General features: G+C 36.6%; 1 protein-coding gene across 5 annotated transcripts in view; it reads right to left on the reverse strand.

The window, feature by feature from the left end:
• IPO11 (importin 11) overlaps positions 1 to 17,558 on the reverse strand; it is a 274,257-nt gene that overhangs the window by 208,468 nt on the left and 48,231 nt on the right. For all 5 annotated transcript variants that reach the window (XM_023729611.1, XM_004374553.2, XM_023729613.1 and 2 more), the window contains exons 3-4: positions 11,122 to 11,222; positions 340 to 412 (exon numbers count right to left, since the gene is read on the reverse strand). In XM_023729611.1, coding sequence (XP_023585379.1) covers positions 340 to 412; positions 11,122 to 11,222 — 174 coding nt within the window. The remainder of the gene's footprint in view (positions 1 to 339; positions 413 to 11,121; positions 11,223 to 17,558) is intronic.

Raw genomic sequence — 17,558 nt, forward strand, 5'->3', positions numbered from 1 at the left:
AATCATTAAAATTAATTTCTATGCAGGTAGATTACAAATACATGCCAGAGATGTGCTTTAAATCTGGCTCAAAAATTGTGAAACTAAGTTAAGAATTATACTGGTTTACCTTAAAATGACTTTTGAGTTTTAAATTATTAATAGCCAAATCTAACCAAAATTCTTAATCGTTACAACTGTTTCTCAAAATTAAAAAACCAAAAGAGAATGTGTGTATAAATCACAAATGGACATTGTGTAGTAAGATTTTATTTTTAATGCCAAGAAACAAAATTAGATTAGAAAAGAAACAAAAATTAAAAGAAGAAAAAAAAAATTGGCATTTATTTTCTCACTAACCTGGTTTATTGGTTCATTGAAGTTGGTGATGAGCCCTGCACGCAATGTAGATTTTTCCTCCTCTGAGAGAGCACTGTAAAAAAAAAAAGATATTTGTTATAGAAGAGAATGTTACCTAATGATGAATGCAGGTAAGCACTGCTATGACTTTTACCAATAAGAAGTCTTTCAAACAAGATGTCCCCCATTGTTTTTGGTAAACTAATATAATTATTCCCATTACTTGTATATTTACACACTGAATAATTTAGAAGCATAAAATTCCTTCACAACTGAACAGAAGTGAAGTACAACACAATAAGCAATAGGAAATAAAACAAACCAATGGAAATTAATAAGATATTCTGATGTCCTATTTTACTGATGTAAAATAGTTGGCTACAAAAGAAATCAATGATTGGCTAAAACAGAAGTATATGAGTAAATATTATTTTTCCACTGACTTCACTTATAAAATCTTAGTGAGGTTACTCCATGGGGAAAGGGATACAGAATCAGAGAACATCTGGGATGGAAGACTTATTAGAAATCAATTAGTGTAAAACCTCTCATTTTATATCTCTGGAAAGTATACACACACAACTAATCATTCTGACTGCATACTAGGAAAGAAACTAGACACAGAGGGAGAACAGTCACTGTATAACTTTTATACATTTTGAATTTTGAACTGTATGAATGCATTATTTATTTAAAAAATTAAATGTTAAAATCTTCATTTTAAGATTTTTTTTCATTCTGGCTATGATGGAGTACCTAGTATCAGATGAAGCATCCCAACAACATCAGCTATAAAAGTTGTATTTAGTTAAAAAGAAGTTTTAAGGCATTGTATGGATTGAACGGTGCCCCTCAAAAAATATAGGTTGAATCCCTGGCCCTTGTATATATGGATGTGATCCTGTTTAGAAATAGGGTTTTTCTTGTTATGTTAATGAAGTCGTAACTATGTAGGGTGGATGCTAAACCTAATCACTTCTGAGTTACAAAAAGAACAGAAAACACAAGAAATACACAAGGGGAAGACAGAGACCAAGGAATGCCAAGGATCACTGGCAAACACCAAAAACTAGAAGAGAGGATCACAGAATGAATGAACACAGCTAAGAGCCTGATTTGGGCTTTTCAGTCTCCAGAACTGTGAGAAAATAAATTTCTGTTCTTTAAGGCCACCTTCTGTTACATCAGCACTAGGTAACTAAGATAAACATTTAAAAACTTAGGCAGTCAGGGTTTGAGAGACCAAGGTCTCAAAGGATGGGGAAATAAACTGTGATAAATCATACATTTCCCCGAGGCATCTGCCAACAAGAAATCAAGCTCAAAGCAATGGCTAAGAAGTTAAATCTCTTAGAGATTTCAACAAGTCTCACAGTGATGGAGAGAGAAAAACTGAAGTGCAAGGCCCACCAAGGAAGACAATACCTTGGTAAACACTCACGACTTCTAGTTGAAACAATCATAATGCTGATGACTGTCCTGGACAGAGGCCTTGGAGTAAGAGTAAACCAAAAAGAGACCACTGAATCAATGTGCTCTGCTTATACTCTATCTACTTTTCCTAAAAAGATTAAATTCTCTCTGGAGAAAGATAACATCATTCAAAGCCTCACAATTTTTTCCAACATAATGTTCAGTATTCAATCAATAATTACCAGGCATATAAAGAAACAGGAAAAAATTACTGAAACCAAAAGAAGAAACAAATAGAAGAATACAATTACTGTAGTTATCAAAATCACACTTAATTATGATGAATAAGTTCAAGAAAAATAGGTAAAAAGATGGAGAATTTGACAAAAACACATGAATTATTTTTTTTTAAATACCAAATGAAATCCTATAACTGAAAAATGCAATAAATGAAAGCAATAAACTGGATGGCAGGTCACTGGAAAATATCTAGATTGAAGAATAAAAAAAGACTTCTGCTTCTGAGAGAGAATTTACTGCCAGCAAATGTTTACTAAAAAAAAATACTGAAGGCATTTCTTCAGACAGAAGACAAATGAGCCCAATTGGAAGAACGGTAACACCAAAAGGAATGAAGAGGACTATAAAAGTAAATTTAAATATAATATTAATTGTCGATGAAATAATATTTTGTGGAATTTAACTTATATGTGGAATTAAAATGCTCAACAACAATGGCACAAAAGACAGAAAGGAGTAAATGGAGTTAAAGTATTACGAGGTTCTTGCGTTATATGGAAAAAGTAGAATACTAATCTGGAGTCTCGGGCAGTGCAAACAATCACTGTGCGTGGTTGCTAACCTAAAGGGTGGCGGCTGGAGTCCACCCAGGCACCTGGGAAGAAACACTGGCAATCTACTTCTGAAAAATCAGCCATGGAAAATCCTATGGTGCACAGTTACCCTGGCACACATGGGGTCACCCAGAGTTACAAGCAACTGACGGCAACTGGTTAATCTACAGTTGTTGTTGCATACAACTTTTATAGCTGATCTTGGTGGGATGCTTCAGCTGATATCAGCTACTCCAGAACTGCCCCATAGGGTTTCCTAGGCTGTAATCATTACAAAAGCAGATAGCCAGGTCTTTCTCCTGCGGAGTGGCTGGTAGGTTTGAACCACCAACCCTTCAGTTAGCAGCCAAGTGCTTAACCATTGTGCTACCAAGGATCATCAGAATAATCATGACCCAGTAATTCCACTCCTAGGTGTATATCCAAAAGACTTGAAAGCAGGGACGCAAATGTTCACTGCAGCATTATTTAAAAGAGCCAAAAACCGTAAAAACAATCCAAGTGTCCATCAAGAAATGAATGGATAAACAAAATGTAGAATACAGGTAGTACCTGGATTACAAACAAGTTCTGTTCCTAAGTCTATCTTTAAGTAGAATTTATACATAAGCTGGAACAGTTAGGTACAGTGAATATATAAGATCAGTTAGTCAAATGTCTGTCTTGGTATACAGTACATAGCGTACCTTTCCATGCATAAAAAAAAATTAAACACTTCCAGATAAAATATCTTTAACATAATACAGTAATAATAATAATGCTTTGACGAGAGGTAGCGCCTGTTTGTTATTACGAACCACTGTATTCACCTCGAATTTTTAACATAACAGGCTTTACAGGGGTTGGTTCGTAACTACAGGTTGTACGTAAGCTGGACATTTGACCCAGGGACCGCCTGTCAACAAACAATAGAATAGTATTCAGCCATAAAGAAAAACAAAGTTCTGATACATGCTATAGCACAGAGGAATTTTGAAAACATTATGCTGAGTGAAGTAAATCAGACATAAAAGGACAAATATTGTATGATCCCACTGACATGAAATAAATAGTCAACTGTACAGAGACCAAAGTTTATTAGTGGTTACCACAGGTGGGTGAGAGGAGAAAATGGGGAGTTACTGCCCAAGGGGTACTGAGATTCTGTTAAGGGTGATTTAAAAAACTGGAAATACAGAGTGGTGATAGTTGCACAACATGGTAAACATAATGTCACTAAACTATACGCATAAAAATGGCTGAAATGGCAACTTTTTGCTATATATATTTTAGCACGATAGAATAAAAAAAAAAAAAACAGAAACAAATTCAACGCCCATCAAAAGCAGAACAGATAGATGATTGTTGTATATTCCTAAAATGGAATGCTATACAGGTAGTCCTGGACTTACAAGGTATTCGAGTTACAACAAGCCACACTTAGGACCGTACGTTTTCTGGGTTGTTTTTTTCTTTATATACATCTTATCATTACTCATATGTACTACATTCAATGCTGCAATGTGTAATTTGCTGATGTTATCTCTTAGATGTTTACTCATAAATGTTCAATTTCAAGATTTAGTGTTCAAATCACTACTGTATAGATTTACTGTTCTAAACTAAATTAGGGGCTACAGTTGATTCAAAACATGGACTCAAATGCTGATTGCTTTGCTAAAGTCGACAGGCAGATTCAGGAAGCAGTGAGATGTTACCATGAAATATATAAATAAAAAAAGAAAAGGACCATACAGACAACTCTCACTAATTTTCTGACTAGAAACACAATCTCCATTCCCAGGGTTAACCCAGATGATCCAGGACCTTCCAAAAGTGAAGTTACTACTGTAACTGACAAAATACCAACATCATCCAACTCTTCTTCATTATTGGAGTAAATTTTTATGATTTGTCTATTTTTCATGTATTATTACAATATATCTCTAAGTTTATATGTAATGTTTCCAACCCTCAAGGGCAAATAAAGATCGGATTTATAAAGACACTGGTAATAAAAGGAAATTCATAATGAAAAAAAAAAATGAGGTATTCAACTCACATAAGAACTGACTTACGATGCAGTTGTCAGAATGGAACCTCGTCCTAAGTTGGGGACTACTTGTAATTCTATGTAAAAAAGTGAACTACTGCTCCATGCAACTACATGGAGATTTCTCACAAATACAAAGCTGACTAAGTCAGACATAAAAGAGAACATAATTCATGATTTCCACTTGTACAAAGTGGATAAAACTAATCCATGGTAGAGATTTCAGATGGTGCTTACCTTTGGTTGGGCGTTGGGGATAGATGACTGTTCGGGGGCACTAGGAAGGTTTCTGAGGTGCTAGTAATGTCTTATCTAGCCCTTGCTGATAGTTGTACAAGTGTGCTCACATTGTAAACATTCAAACTGTACACTTCATTTATTCACTTTTTAAGAATATTATGTTTCATTAAAAGTTTTTTAAATCTTAATTTTTACATACACGGTAAATGATGATGAAGTAAAAGAGGTGAACAGAGATTTCAAAGGGTGGCTCAAGACGACAAAGTATTATAATGAAGCGTGCAAAGACCTGCAGTTAGAAAACCAAAAGGGAAGAACACACTCAGCATTTCTCAAGCTGAAAGAACTGAAGAAAAAAATTCAAGCTCGAGTCGCAATACTGAAGGATTCTATGGGGAAAATACTGAAAGATGAAAGAAGCATCAAAAGACGACGGAAGGAATAGAGTCACTGTACAAAAAGAATGAGTCGAGTTCAACCACATCATGAGGTAGCATATGATCAAGAATCGACGGCACTGAAGAAAGAAATTCAAGCTGCACTGAAAGGAAGACCAAAAAACAAGGCTCCAGGAATAGACAGAATACCAACTGAGATGTTTCAACAAATGGATGCAGCACTAGAGGTACTCAGTCATCTATGTTAAGAAATCTGGAAGATAGTTTCTTTGCCAAACGACTAGAAGAGATCCATATTCATGCCCATTACAAAGAAAGACGATCCAACAGAATATGGAAACTATCGAATACAATCATTAATATCACAAACAAGTAAAATTTTGCTGAAGATCATTCAAAAGCAGCTGCAGCAGCACATCAATAGGGAACTGCCAGAAGTTCAAGCCAGAGTCAGAAGAGGATATGGAACGAGGGATACCATCGCTGACGTCAGAAGGATCTTCGCTGAGAGCAGAGAATACCAGAAAGATTTTTTTTTTTTTGCTCATGAGGAACCTGCACATAGACCAAGAGGCAGTCATTTGAACAAAACAAGGGAATACTGTGTGGTTTAAAGTCAGGAAAGGTGTGCTTCAAGGTTGTATCCTTTCACCATACTTATTCAATCTGTACGATGAGCAAATAATCTGAGAAGATGGACTATATGAAGAGGAAAGGGGCATCAGGACTGGAGAAAGACTCATTAACAGCCTGCGTTACACAGATGACACAACCTTGCTTGCTGAAAGTGAAGTGACTTGAAGCACTTAGTGATGAAGATCAAAGACCACAGTCTTCAGTATGGATTACACCTTAACAAACAAAACAAAAATCTGAAGAGGACCCGGATAAGTAAACCACTACTCAAGAAGAACAAAGTGAGAGGCTTTGTACTATCTGATTTTAGAACCTATTATACCACCACAGTAGTCAAAACAGCCTGGTACTGGTACAACAACAGATACATAGATCAATGGAACAGAATTGAGGATCCAGACATAAATTCATCCACCTATGAGCAGCTGATATTTGACAAAGGCCCAAAGCCCATTAATGGGGGAAAAGACACTCTCTTTAACAAACGGTGCTGGCATAACTGGATATCCATCCGCAAAAAACTGAAACAAGACCCATACCTCACACCATGCACAAAAACTAACTCAAAATGGATCAAAGACTTAAGTAGAAAATTGAAAACAATAAAGATCATGGAAAAAAAATAGGGACAACGCTAGGAGCCCTAATACATGGCATAAACAAAATACAAAACATTACTAACAATGCACAAACCCCAGAAGAGAAACTAGATAACTGGGAGCTCCTACAAATCAAACACTTACACTCATCAAAAGACTTCACCAAAAGAGTCAAAATACAACCTACAGACTGGGAAAAAATTTTTGGCTACATTGGCGCTTCCTTAAAAAGACAGAAATAGAAGCACCATACGATCCAGCAATCCTACTCCGTGGAACGTATCCTAGAGAAATAAAAGCCGTCACATGAATAGATATATGCACACCCATGTTCACTGCAGCACTGTTCACAACAGCAAAAAGATGGAAACAACCCAGGTGCCCATCAACGGACCAATGGATAAACAAATTATGGTATATCCACACAATGGAATACTACGCAATGATAAAGAACAACGATGAAGCCGTGAAACATCTTATAACACGGAGGAATCTGGAGGGCATTATGCTGAGTGAAACTTAGTCAGTCACAGAAGGACAAATATTGTATAAGACCACTATCATAAGAACCACTATTATAAGAAATCAACAAAAGGTTTAAATACAGAAGAAAACCTTTGATGGTTACAAGGGTGGGGAAGGAAGATGAGGGTTATTCACTAGATAGTAGACAAGAATTATCTTAGGTGAAGGGAAGGACAGCACACACTATAGGGGAAGTCAGCACAACTGGACTAAACCAAAGCTAAGAATTTCCCCGAACACAACCAAACACTTCAAGGGATAGAGTAGCAGGGGCAGAGGTCTGGGGACCATGCTTTCAGGGGACATCTAGGTCAACTGGCACAACGAAGTTTATTAAGAAACTGTTCTGCATCCTACTTTGGTAAGTGGCGTCTGGGGTCTTAAAAGCTTGCAAGCGGGCATCAACTGGTCCCAACTCACCTGGAGTAGAGGAGAATGAAGAACACAAAAGTCATAAGGAAAGTATTAGCCCAAGAGACAGAAGGGGCCACATAAACCAGAGATTGCATCAGCCTGAGACCAGAAGAACTAGATGGTGCCCAGCTACCACCAATGAACGCCCTGACAGGGAACACAACACAGAGTCCCTAATGGAGCAGGAGAAAGGTGGGGTGCAGAACTCAAATTCTAGGAAAAAGACCAGGCTTAATGGTCTGACCGAGACTGAAGGAATTCCAGAAAGCATGGTCCCTGGACTCTCTGTCAACCCAGAACTAAAACCATTCCCAAGGCCAACTCTTCAGTCAAAGATTAGACTGGACTATGGGACATAAACTGATACTCATGAAGAGTGTGCTTCTTAGCTCAAATAGATACCTGAGACTAAATGGGCAGCTCCTGTCCATAGATGAGATAAGAAGACAGAAAGGGTCAGGAGCTGATTGAATGGACACGGGAAATCCAGGGTGGAAAGGAGGAGTGTGCTATCACAGTATAGGGAGAGCAATCAGGGTCACACAACAATGTACGTATAAATTTTTCTATGAGACACTAACTTGAATTGTAAACTTTCACTTAAAGTACAATAACAACAAAAAAAGAAAACCAAAATCTTCACAACTGGACCAATAAGCAACATCATATTAAACAGAGAAAAAGACTGTTGTCAAGGATTTCACTTTACTTGAATCCACAATCAATGCCCATGGAAGCAGCAATCAATAAATCAAATGACGTATTTCACTGGGTAAATCTGCTGGAAACAACCTCTTTAAGGTGTTAAAAAGCAAAGATGTCACTTTAAGGACTAAGGCATGCCTTACCCAGGCCATGGCATTTTCAATTGCCTCACATGCATGTGAAAGCCAGACGATGAATAAGGAAGACCAAAAAAGTGATATCTTTGAATTTGTTGTTGGTGAAGAATATTGAATATACCATGGACTGCCAGAAGAATGAACAAATCTGTCTTAGAAGAAATACAGGCAGAGTGCTCCTTAGAAGCATGGATGGCGACACTTCGTCTCACATACTTTGGACATGTTTTCTGAAGGGACCAGTCCCTGGAGAAAGACATCATGCTTGGTAAAGCAGAGGGTCAGTGAAAAAGAAGATGACCTTCAATGAGATGGATTGACACAGTGGCTACAACAATGGGCTCAAATATAACAACGATTGTGAGGATTGTACAGGACCAGGCAATGTTTCGTTCTGTTGTACACAGGGTCGCTATGAGTTGGAATCACTGCTGCACCTAACAACAACAAACAGTCCTCGACTTACGACAGGGTTCCATCTCAATGACTCCGTCATAAGTTTGGTCTGACATAAATCGAATACCTTTGTTTTTTCCTTTTTAGTTTTCATTATTATTGCTTTCCACTATCAGTATCTTTATAAATTCAATCTTTGAACATCTGTACGTGGACATCTGAGAATGATAACATCAGCAAATTCTGCCCTGCAAATGTGTATGTAGCACATAATTCTAAGGATAAGACGTAAAAAAAAAGCAAAAACAGAGGTCATACGTGCAGCTCATCATAACTCGAATACCCCTGTTTATGAGGAAACTGAAAACTAGAGTGTTTAAGTGACTTGCTCAAAGTTAATAAACTAATAGGAAAACAAGATTAAAGAATACAGAGTCAAGCCCCAATGTAGGCCTATGTTTTCCCACTAGAAATGATCTAATTTTTTTTATGACTATGCAGTACTTTCGAACTTTAATAGCTCCCTTCTGTCATCAAACCCCTGAGACAATGTTTTTTCCTGTAATGTTTCGCTGCAAGCTTGAAAGTTAACTTTTTTCCTATGCCGGGGAGTCAGGTTCAGCAGTTTGCACGGTATTTATAATTCTAATTACTATAATAAGCTATAATAATTGGCTACTCAACAGATTTAAGAGACCATGCAAAACATATATACAAAGTAAATAAAACAAAGTCATTAACCTCGCTCTTAGCATGTGTTTAGCAATTCTCTAATAATAGCTGGAACATTCCACCTTTAATTTTATGCATATATTATCAATAGATGAATTCAGAGTATATTTGAAGCAGAAACTGGATGATTTCTAATTAATTAGAATTCACCTGAAACTGCAGAGCATACAGTAATGATATACAAGTTTAAGTCAGTTAATTCTCATTCTCTGAAAATAGTGGTCAGAGCAGGAACTATATAAGATGCAACTTAATTCTCATTTAAGCAGATTTTTAAAGTGCATTAAAATGTAAATATAAATTCAATGACTAATGTACAATCCTTGGCTCATTTTCTAAGTATATTCATCAACTTTCTAGATTTTACTTCAATATATACTAAAAGACACAGCTTGAGATTTAACTACCTAGTATGTTATGGTTTCCCCTTAACTTTTTAAATTTAAACTAAATTCCAGTTTCTAATTATTTCTGTGAAAGTACAATCTAAAATATTTAATCATAGCTTACTCTCCCTTCAAGAAAGTCATTTATGACCATTGTCTTCAGGTTATTGTTGGGTGCCACTGAGTCGATTCCGAATCATTGCGACCCTGTATAAGAGTACAACTGCCCCATAGGATTTCCTGGGCTGTAATCTTTAAAAGAGCAGAGCACGAGGCCTTTTCTCCATGGAGCCACTGGGTGGGTTCAAACCACCAACCTTTTGGTTAGCAGCTGGGCACTTAACCATTGTATTGCATTGTTCCACCAGGGCTCCTTATCATCTTCATAAAATAGAATGAATTTTAAGAGACATTTAAAATTTAATTGGGTGTAACAGTAGAAAAGTATGTGCTGCTAGGCAATTTCCTATAACCCAAAAATGCACAATTTCTCATCACTAATACTTTATTTCTCCCAAAATTAAGATTAACCCTAAAATAAGATGAGAAGGGTTGGCTTTACACTACAGTATATAAAGTACAGCCTAAAACTGTTCTGGTTGCCTCCAATATAATTCAAAGACAGTGTTTTATGTGCACTTATAAGTACTCAAACAAGTTGTGTTTTTTTTTTTTTTTAAACGTTTTATGGATATAAGAATTTACATAGCTATAGTGCCATCTACTGGAGAATAAACACTATGTTATTTATTCTGCAAATTTCACTACTGTCTCTCATATTCCAGGATCATGTCTACACTACCTTTACAGCACATAATTAACTATTAAGAGACAGGTATTCATTTAATTACCTACATAAAAATTACAACTGAATCTGATTAGATTACAAATGTACACTACCCCATCAGCACCACAAAGGCAAGTATGTGAATGACTCGGGAATTAACATCCAGCTGGTTCAGAAATGACCTAGAATTTCTCCTCAATGACCTTTTTTCAAAATCCTAATGTCCCACTTCCCAAAATAAAACCTTTTTATCACTCAGCATTTATTTTGTGTCTATAAAATTAGAGATGTGATCTTCACAAGCAGAAGGTCAACATGCCACCACCACCAACCTACTCCAAAAAAAAAAAAAGTCCCATGGAGAAAAACAGTAATATAGATGTTGATCTGTAATTAGCTAAAAAGAAGTTTTTCTTCTTCACTAGTTAACACATTCTTTTATATAAAGAATGAAGATAAACAGATACATTTCTATACCTTAATAAATTTAAAAAGGATCATATTAGGGAGGGTGGGGGGAGAACTCACTGAGGTGCTACACGTCTCCAGTAGCGATCAATTCCATTTTTAAAGTACAGCACAGCAAGCCACCTTACATTTATATCCAGAGCGTGATTGGTGAAAATATTCTGTAAATAAAAAACATGGTATTAGAATGAACAAGCAAATAAGTTTAAAGTAAAAGTAAAATACTCACAATAAAGAATTTAAGTATTCTTTTCATTCAATATTGTGTCTAAACTGAATCACTATGTCATATTTTTATTTTATAAATATATATACAGCTCAACAATTCATATAAAAAAAGCAAACCTGCTAAGTAGTATGCTAATTTTAAGATGAAGTAGTAAGTATGTAATAAGTAGTCTGATTTTCATCAGTAAGTGCTTCAAGTCTTCTCTTTGAGCGAGCAAGGTTGTGTCATCTGTGTACTGTAGGTTATTAATGAGTCTTCCTCCAATCCTCATGCTACATTCTTCTTTACACAGTCCAGCTTCTCCGATTATTTGCTCACCACACGGACTAAGTATGGTGACAGGATACAACCCTGACACACACCTTTCTGATTTAAACCATGCACCATCCCCTTGTTCTGTTCAAACCATTGTCTCTTAGTCTATGTACAGGTTCCTCATGAGCACAATTAAGTGTTCTGGAATTCCCATTCTTCACAATATTATCCACAATGCGTTATGATCCACAGTTGAAGGCCTTTGCAAACTCAATAAAACACAAGTAAGTATCTTTTCTGGTATTCTCTGCTTTCAGTCAAGATCCATCTGACATCAGCAGTGATATCCCTAGTTCCACAACCACTTCTGCATCCAGCCTGAACTTCTGGCAGTTCCCTGTCGATGTACTGTTGCAACTGTTTTTGAATTATTTTCAACATAAATTTACTTGCATATGATATTAATGCTATTCTCCAGTAATTTCCACATTCTGTTGGACCACTTTCTTTGCAATGGGCACGAATATGGATCTCTTCTGGTCCCATAACCATACAGCTGTCTTGCACATTTCCTGGCACAGACAAGTGACTGATTTCAGCACTGCATTCATTTGCTGAAACACCTCAATTTGTATTCCGTCAATTCATGCAGCCTTGTTTTTCACCATTCCCTTCAGTACAGCTTGGACCTCTTCCTTCAATACCATCAATTTTGGATTATAAGCTATCTCCTGAAATGGCTGAAAGCCAACCAGTTCTTCTGGTACAGTGACTCTGCATATTCTTTCCATCTTCTTTTGATTCTTCCTGCGCCATTCAATATCTGGTCCATAGAATCCTGCAATATTGTAACTCTCGAGGCTTGAACTACTCTTCAGTTCTTTCTGCTTTAGAAATGCTGAGGGTGTTCTCCCTTTTGGTTTTCTAACTTCTGGTCTTTGCACATGTCATTATAATGCTTTACTCTGTCTTCTCGAGTTGCCCTTTGAAGTTTTGTGTTTATCTCTTTTATTTCATCAGTTCTTTTATTGGCTTTAGCTACTCTATGTTCAAGAGCAAGTTTCAGAGTCTCTTCTGTCATTCATTTTGTTTTTTTCTTTCTTTACTGTCTTTTTAATGACCTTTTGCTTTCTTCATGTATGATGTCCTTGATTTCATCCCACAACTCATCTGGTGTTCGATAATTATCGTTCTATGTTATCAAACTTATTGTTCAGACAGTCTCTAAATTTAGGTGGGATATACTCAAGGTCGTACTTTAGCTCTCATGGACATGTCTTAATTTTCTTCAGCTTCAACCTGAACTTGCATATGAGCAACTGATGGTCTGTTCCATGGTCAGCCCCTGGCCTTGTTCTGACTGATGATATTGAGCTTCTCCAACGTCTCTTTCCAGAGATGTAGTCAATTTGATTCCTGTGTATTCCATCCAGCGAGGTACACATTTATAGCTGCCGTTAATGTTGTTGAGAAAAGGTATTTCCAATGAATAAGGCAATGGTCTTGCAAAATCCTATCATGTGATCTTCTGCATCGTTTCTATCCCCAAGGCCATATTTTCCAACTGCCGATCTTTCTTCCTTTCCAACTTTCACATTCCAATCAACAGTAATTATTAATGCATCTCGATCGCATGTTTGATCAATTTCAGACTGCAGAAGTTGGTAAAAATCTTAAATTTCCTCATCTTTGGTAACAGTGGTTGGTGCAAAAATTTGAATAATAGTCGTATTAACTCGTCTTCCTTGTAGGCATATGGATATTATCCTATCACTGACAGTGCTGTATTTTGGGATAAATCTTGAAATGTTCTTTTTGACAATGAATGCAACACCATTCCTCTTTAATTTGTCATTCCCGGCACAGTAAATCATATGATCGTCCAACTCAAAATGGCCAATACGAGTTCATTTCAGCTCACTAATGCCTAGAATATCTATCTTCAAGCCTTCCATTTTATCTTTTACAACTTCCAGTCATCCTTGATTCATGCTCTGTACATTCCATGTTCTGATTATTAATGGATGTTAACAGCTGTTTCTTCTCATTTTAAGTTATGCTACATCAGCAAATGAAGGTCCCAAAAGCTTGACTCCATCCACATCATTGAGGCTGACTCTACTTTGAGGAAGCAGCTCTTCCTCGTTTTTATTCTGAGTGTCTTCCAACTCGAAGGGCTCATCTTCAACACTATTATCAGACAACATTCCGCTGCTATCCATAAGGTTCTCACTGGCCAATTTTTTCAGGAGTAGATCGTCAGGTCCTTCCTCCCAGTCTGTCTTAGTTTGGAAGCTCTACTGAAACCTGTCTACTATGGGTGACTTTGCTAGTATTTGAAATACCAGTGGCAGAGCTTCCAGCATCACAGCAACACGCAAGCTACCACTTGTTTGTCAGTTTGTCATACTGTGGTGACTTGTCTAAAAGAAATACCTTCTAAATTTAAAAAAAAAAAAAAAAAAAGTATACCCACCACAGCATAGATTCAAAGATTCTAAGAAGTCAAAGCCCCTGGATTGTTAATAGACATTATGAAATAACCTATTTCAAAGTACTCTCTTTATCAAAACAAGTATGCTTACAAATAAGTTTCTTAGCAGAACATTTTTAAATGATGTAAAGGCAGATGCAATATGAATAATTCCAACTCAGAACTGACCACTACTCAAATAATTTATTCACTGTGTTAATCAAAATACAGGTAGTCCTTGCTCTGCACAGTAGTGGGGAACCATAATTATGACTGTGCAAGCCAAAACTGTGCAAAAGTAATCTATCAATTAGAAAAAGTAAAATTGTTTGTCAAAACATTAAAATGCTCACTATAGGTTATAAACATACAGGGAAATGAAACGAAAATTAAAATCAATATTTGTTTAATACACTGTAATTTAAAAAACATTACAAACATTTAAAAATAGTGTTTACTTCTTTGTAAAAAATGTTTTAAGTCGTTAGTGCAATTGTATGTTGCACGCTCAGCAAACACGTAGAGTGAAATTGTACCATGCCTCGAACCAAAAACAACTCAAATCCCCAAAGTCAATCTCTAAACACAACCCTGTGTGGGAAACCATCCAAGTCAAAAATAATGATAGCATGTTATGGTGCTGTGGAAAAAATGTGTATGCTAAGTATTAAAAAAAGATATCTTACATGGAATCCCACCTTTAGAAAATCACGTGTGTGCAAAAAAAAAAAAAAGAGTACAAAGATAGTTGTTGAACTCGCGTTTATTCCTTAAGACCCCTGTTATGGACTGTATTGTGCCCCCTAAAACATATGTGCTGTAAATCCCAACTTCTATGCCTGTGATTATAATCTCCTTTGGGAATGAGCTGTCTTTGTCACGTTAATGCGGCAGAGTTAGTATAGGGTCAATTTCCTACGAGATACAAAAGAAGTAGATTAAGAAAGCAGAGATGGGGGAAGACAGATGTCAAGTAACATGGACATATCCAAGGAACCAGGAAACAGAAGCTCAAGAGACAAGGAACTTTCCCTAGGGCCAAAAGAAAGAGAAAGCCTTCCTCTATGGCTGGTACCCTGAATTTGGACTTCTAGCCTCCTAAACTGTGAGAAAATAAATGTGTTTGTTAAACAATAATAATACCATTTGTGGTATTTCTGTTATAGCAGCACTAGATAACTAAGACAACCCCTTACAACTGAGTCAGTCGCTCCTTGAGTTTCCACTGCAACTACACTTCCTTCACTGCAAAATCTCACTCTATTTTGACACTTCACTTTCAGCAAGCAAGGCTGTGTCATCTGCATACCGCAGGTTGTTAACGAGTCTTCCTCCAATCGTGATGCTGTGCTCTTCTTCATACAGTCCAGATTCTTAAATTATTTGCACAGCATACAGCTGGATCAAGTATGGTCAAAAGATACAACCCTGACGTACACCTTTCCTGATTTTAAACCACACAGTATCCCCTTGTTCTGTTCAAACAACTGCCTCTTGATCTATGAGCACAATTAAGTGTTTTGGGTTTCCCATCCTTCACAATGCAAAGAGGACTTGAAGCACTTACTGACGAAGATCAAAGACTACAGCCTTTTGTACAGATTACATCTTAACATAAAGGAAACAAATCAAACGACATATTACATTGGGCAAATCTGCTGCAAAAGATCTCTTTAAAGTGTTAAAAAGCAAAGATATTACCTTGAGGACTAAGGTGTGCCTGAACCAAGCCATGGTATTTTCAATTGCCTTATATGTGTGGGAAAGCTGGACAATGAATAATGAAGATCGAAAAATTGATGCATCTGAATTATAGCGTTAGCAAAGAACACCGAATATACCATGGACTGCCAGAAGAACATACAAATCTGTCTTGGAAAAAGTACAGTCAGAATGAAGGATGGCGAGACTTCATCTCACATACTTCGGACATGTTATCAAGAGAGACCAATCTTGGGAGAAGGACATCAAGCTTGGTAGAGGTCAGCAAAAAAAGAGGAAGACCCTCAACGAGATGGATTAACACAGCGGCTGCAACAGTGGGCTCAAACAAGGCAGTGATCGTGAGGATGGCGCAGAACAAGACAGTGTTTTGTTCTGTTGAACACAGGGTTGCTGAGTCGTAACCGACTCGATGGCATCTAACATTATTTTGACACTTTACATGTCTACCTTCCACAACAGATGGAGTCATGGCTTATGCCTGGAGTCTATCTAGCACAGTGCCCAGCACAGCAGAAACTTCATAAGTATTTGTTGAGCACATCAATAAATGAATGGGAGTATTGTGGGAATACGGTGGAAGTTGGCAGGTCTCAGCCTGTCTCAGCTACACGAGGGGAACCAAGAAAAGTCAAGCTGCAAATATCAATCCAAGTAGAAATAGTCCATATAGTACTTTGAATAACGGGACTGGAACACAAGCCTGAGATCAGGTATACAAATCTGGAAGTCTCTAAACTAAATGAGAAGGAAAGGCTGGCAATGTACTTCCAAAAATCAGCCAATGAAAAACCCTGTGGATCACAATGGTCCAATCCGCAACCAATCATGGGAATGGCACAGTACCGGGCAGTATTTCATTCCGTTCTGCATGGGGTCACCATGAGTCAGGGCCAACTCAACAGCAGCTAACCATACCGCTAGAATTAACAGCTGAGGCCAAAAGAAATTAAATGTGCCAAGACAATGAATGCATGGGAAAAAAAAAAGAAAAAAGAAGACTAAGCTTACGCACAGTCACTAAAAAAATAAGACTAAGCTTATGCACGGTCGCTATTCAATTACAATCTATTCCAGCTAAAATAAATTTTTACTATCCCTTTAAAAAGTAAGTTACGGCTTATAAAAATAAAAACAAAACAGTTTTAGGCACTTACTATCATAATTAATAATTCACACATCACACAAAAAGTCTAGTTAATCAAGCATTGCCTATTGTTTTTAAGGTCTAGCAATAACTAACATAAAAAACTCCAAAAGTATTTTACAGTTTTGCCTGGGAAAAAAAAAAGGCTAATTATAGATCTTACTCATTTAAATAAACACATGGAGAGTAAAGATAATGCTGAGATTTTCTAAAGATTTACACTTTGCTCAAAATTTACAAACATGATTCTGAAACTGTGTAAACAATAAGATGTTCTATTTAGCGTCTCAAAATCAATCTTGTTTTATCTTTTTGTTATACAGCCAAACGGCCAACTTCCATGTCATATTCACAATATCAAGTATAACACCAGACAATTTCTCTTACAGTCATGATTAGTATCTTATTAAATTTAATAAACCCAAAAACTTTTTTAGTTAAGAAATCAAAATACGTATGTCAATTGCTTTATTCTTTTTTGCAAAATATGGTAAACAATTTTTCTCTGAGTTTTTACTAGTGACATAAATACACGGTCAATTTTTGACCCAACTGGTAACCTTACTGTCCTAGCCAGAAACTAAATCTCAAACACTAATCAGAGTTCCTAATTTTTCAGAAGAAATAAAGAATTGGGAAGGACCTCAACACAAAACAATGACTTTCATTCA

Source organism: Trichechus manatus, unplaced genomic scaffold, assembly GCF_000243295.1.
Source record: "Trichechus manatus latirostris isolate Lorelei unplaced genomic scaffold, TriManLat1.0 scaffold00029, whole genome shotgun sequence".
NCBI lineage: Eukaryota > Metazoa > Chordata > Mammalia > Sirenia > Trichechidae > Trichechus > Trichechus manatus.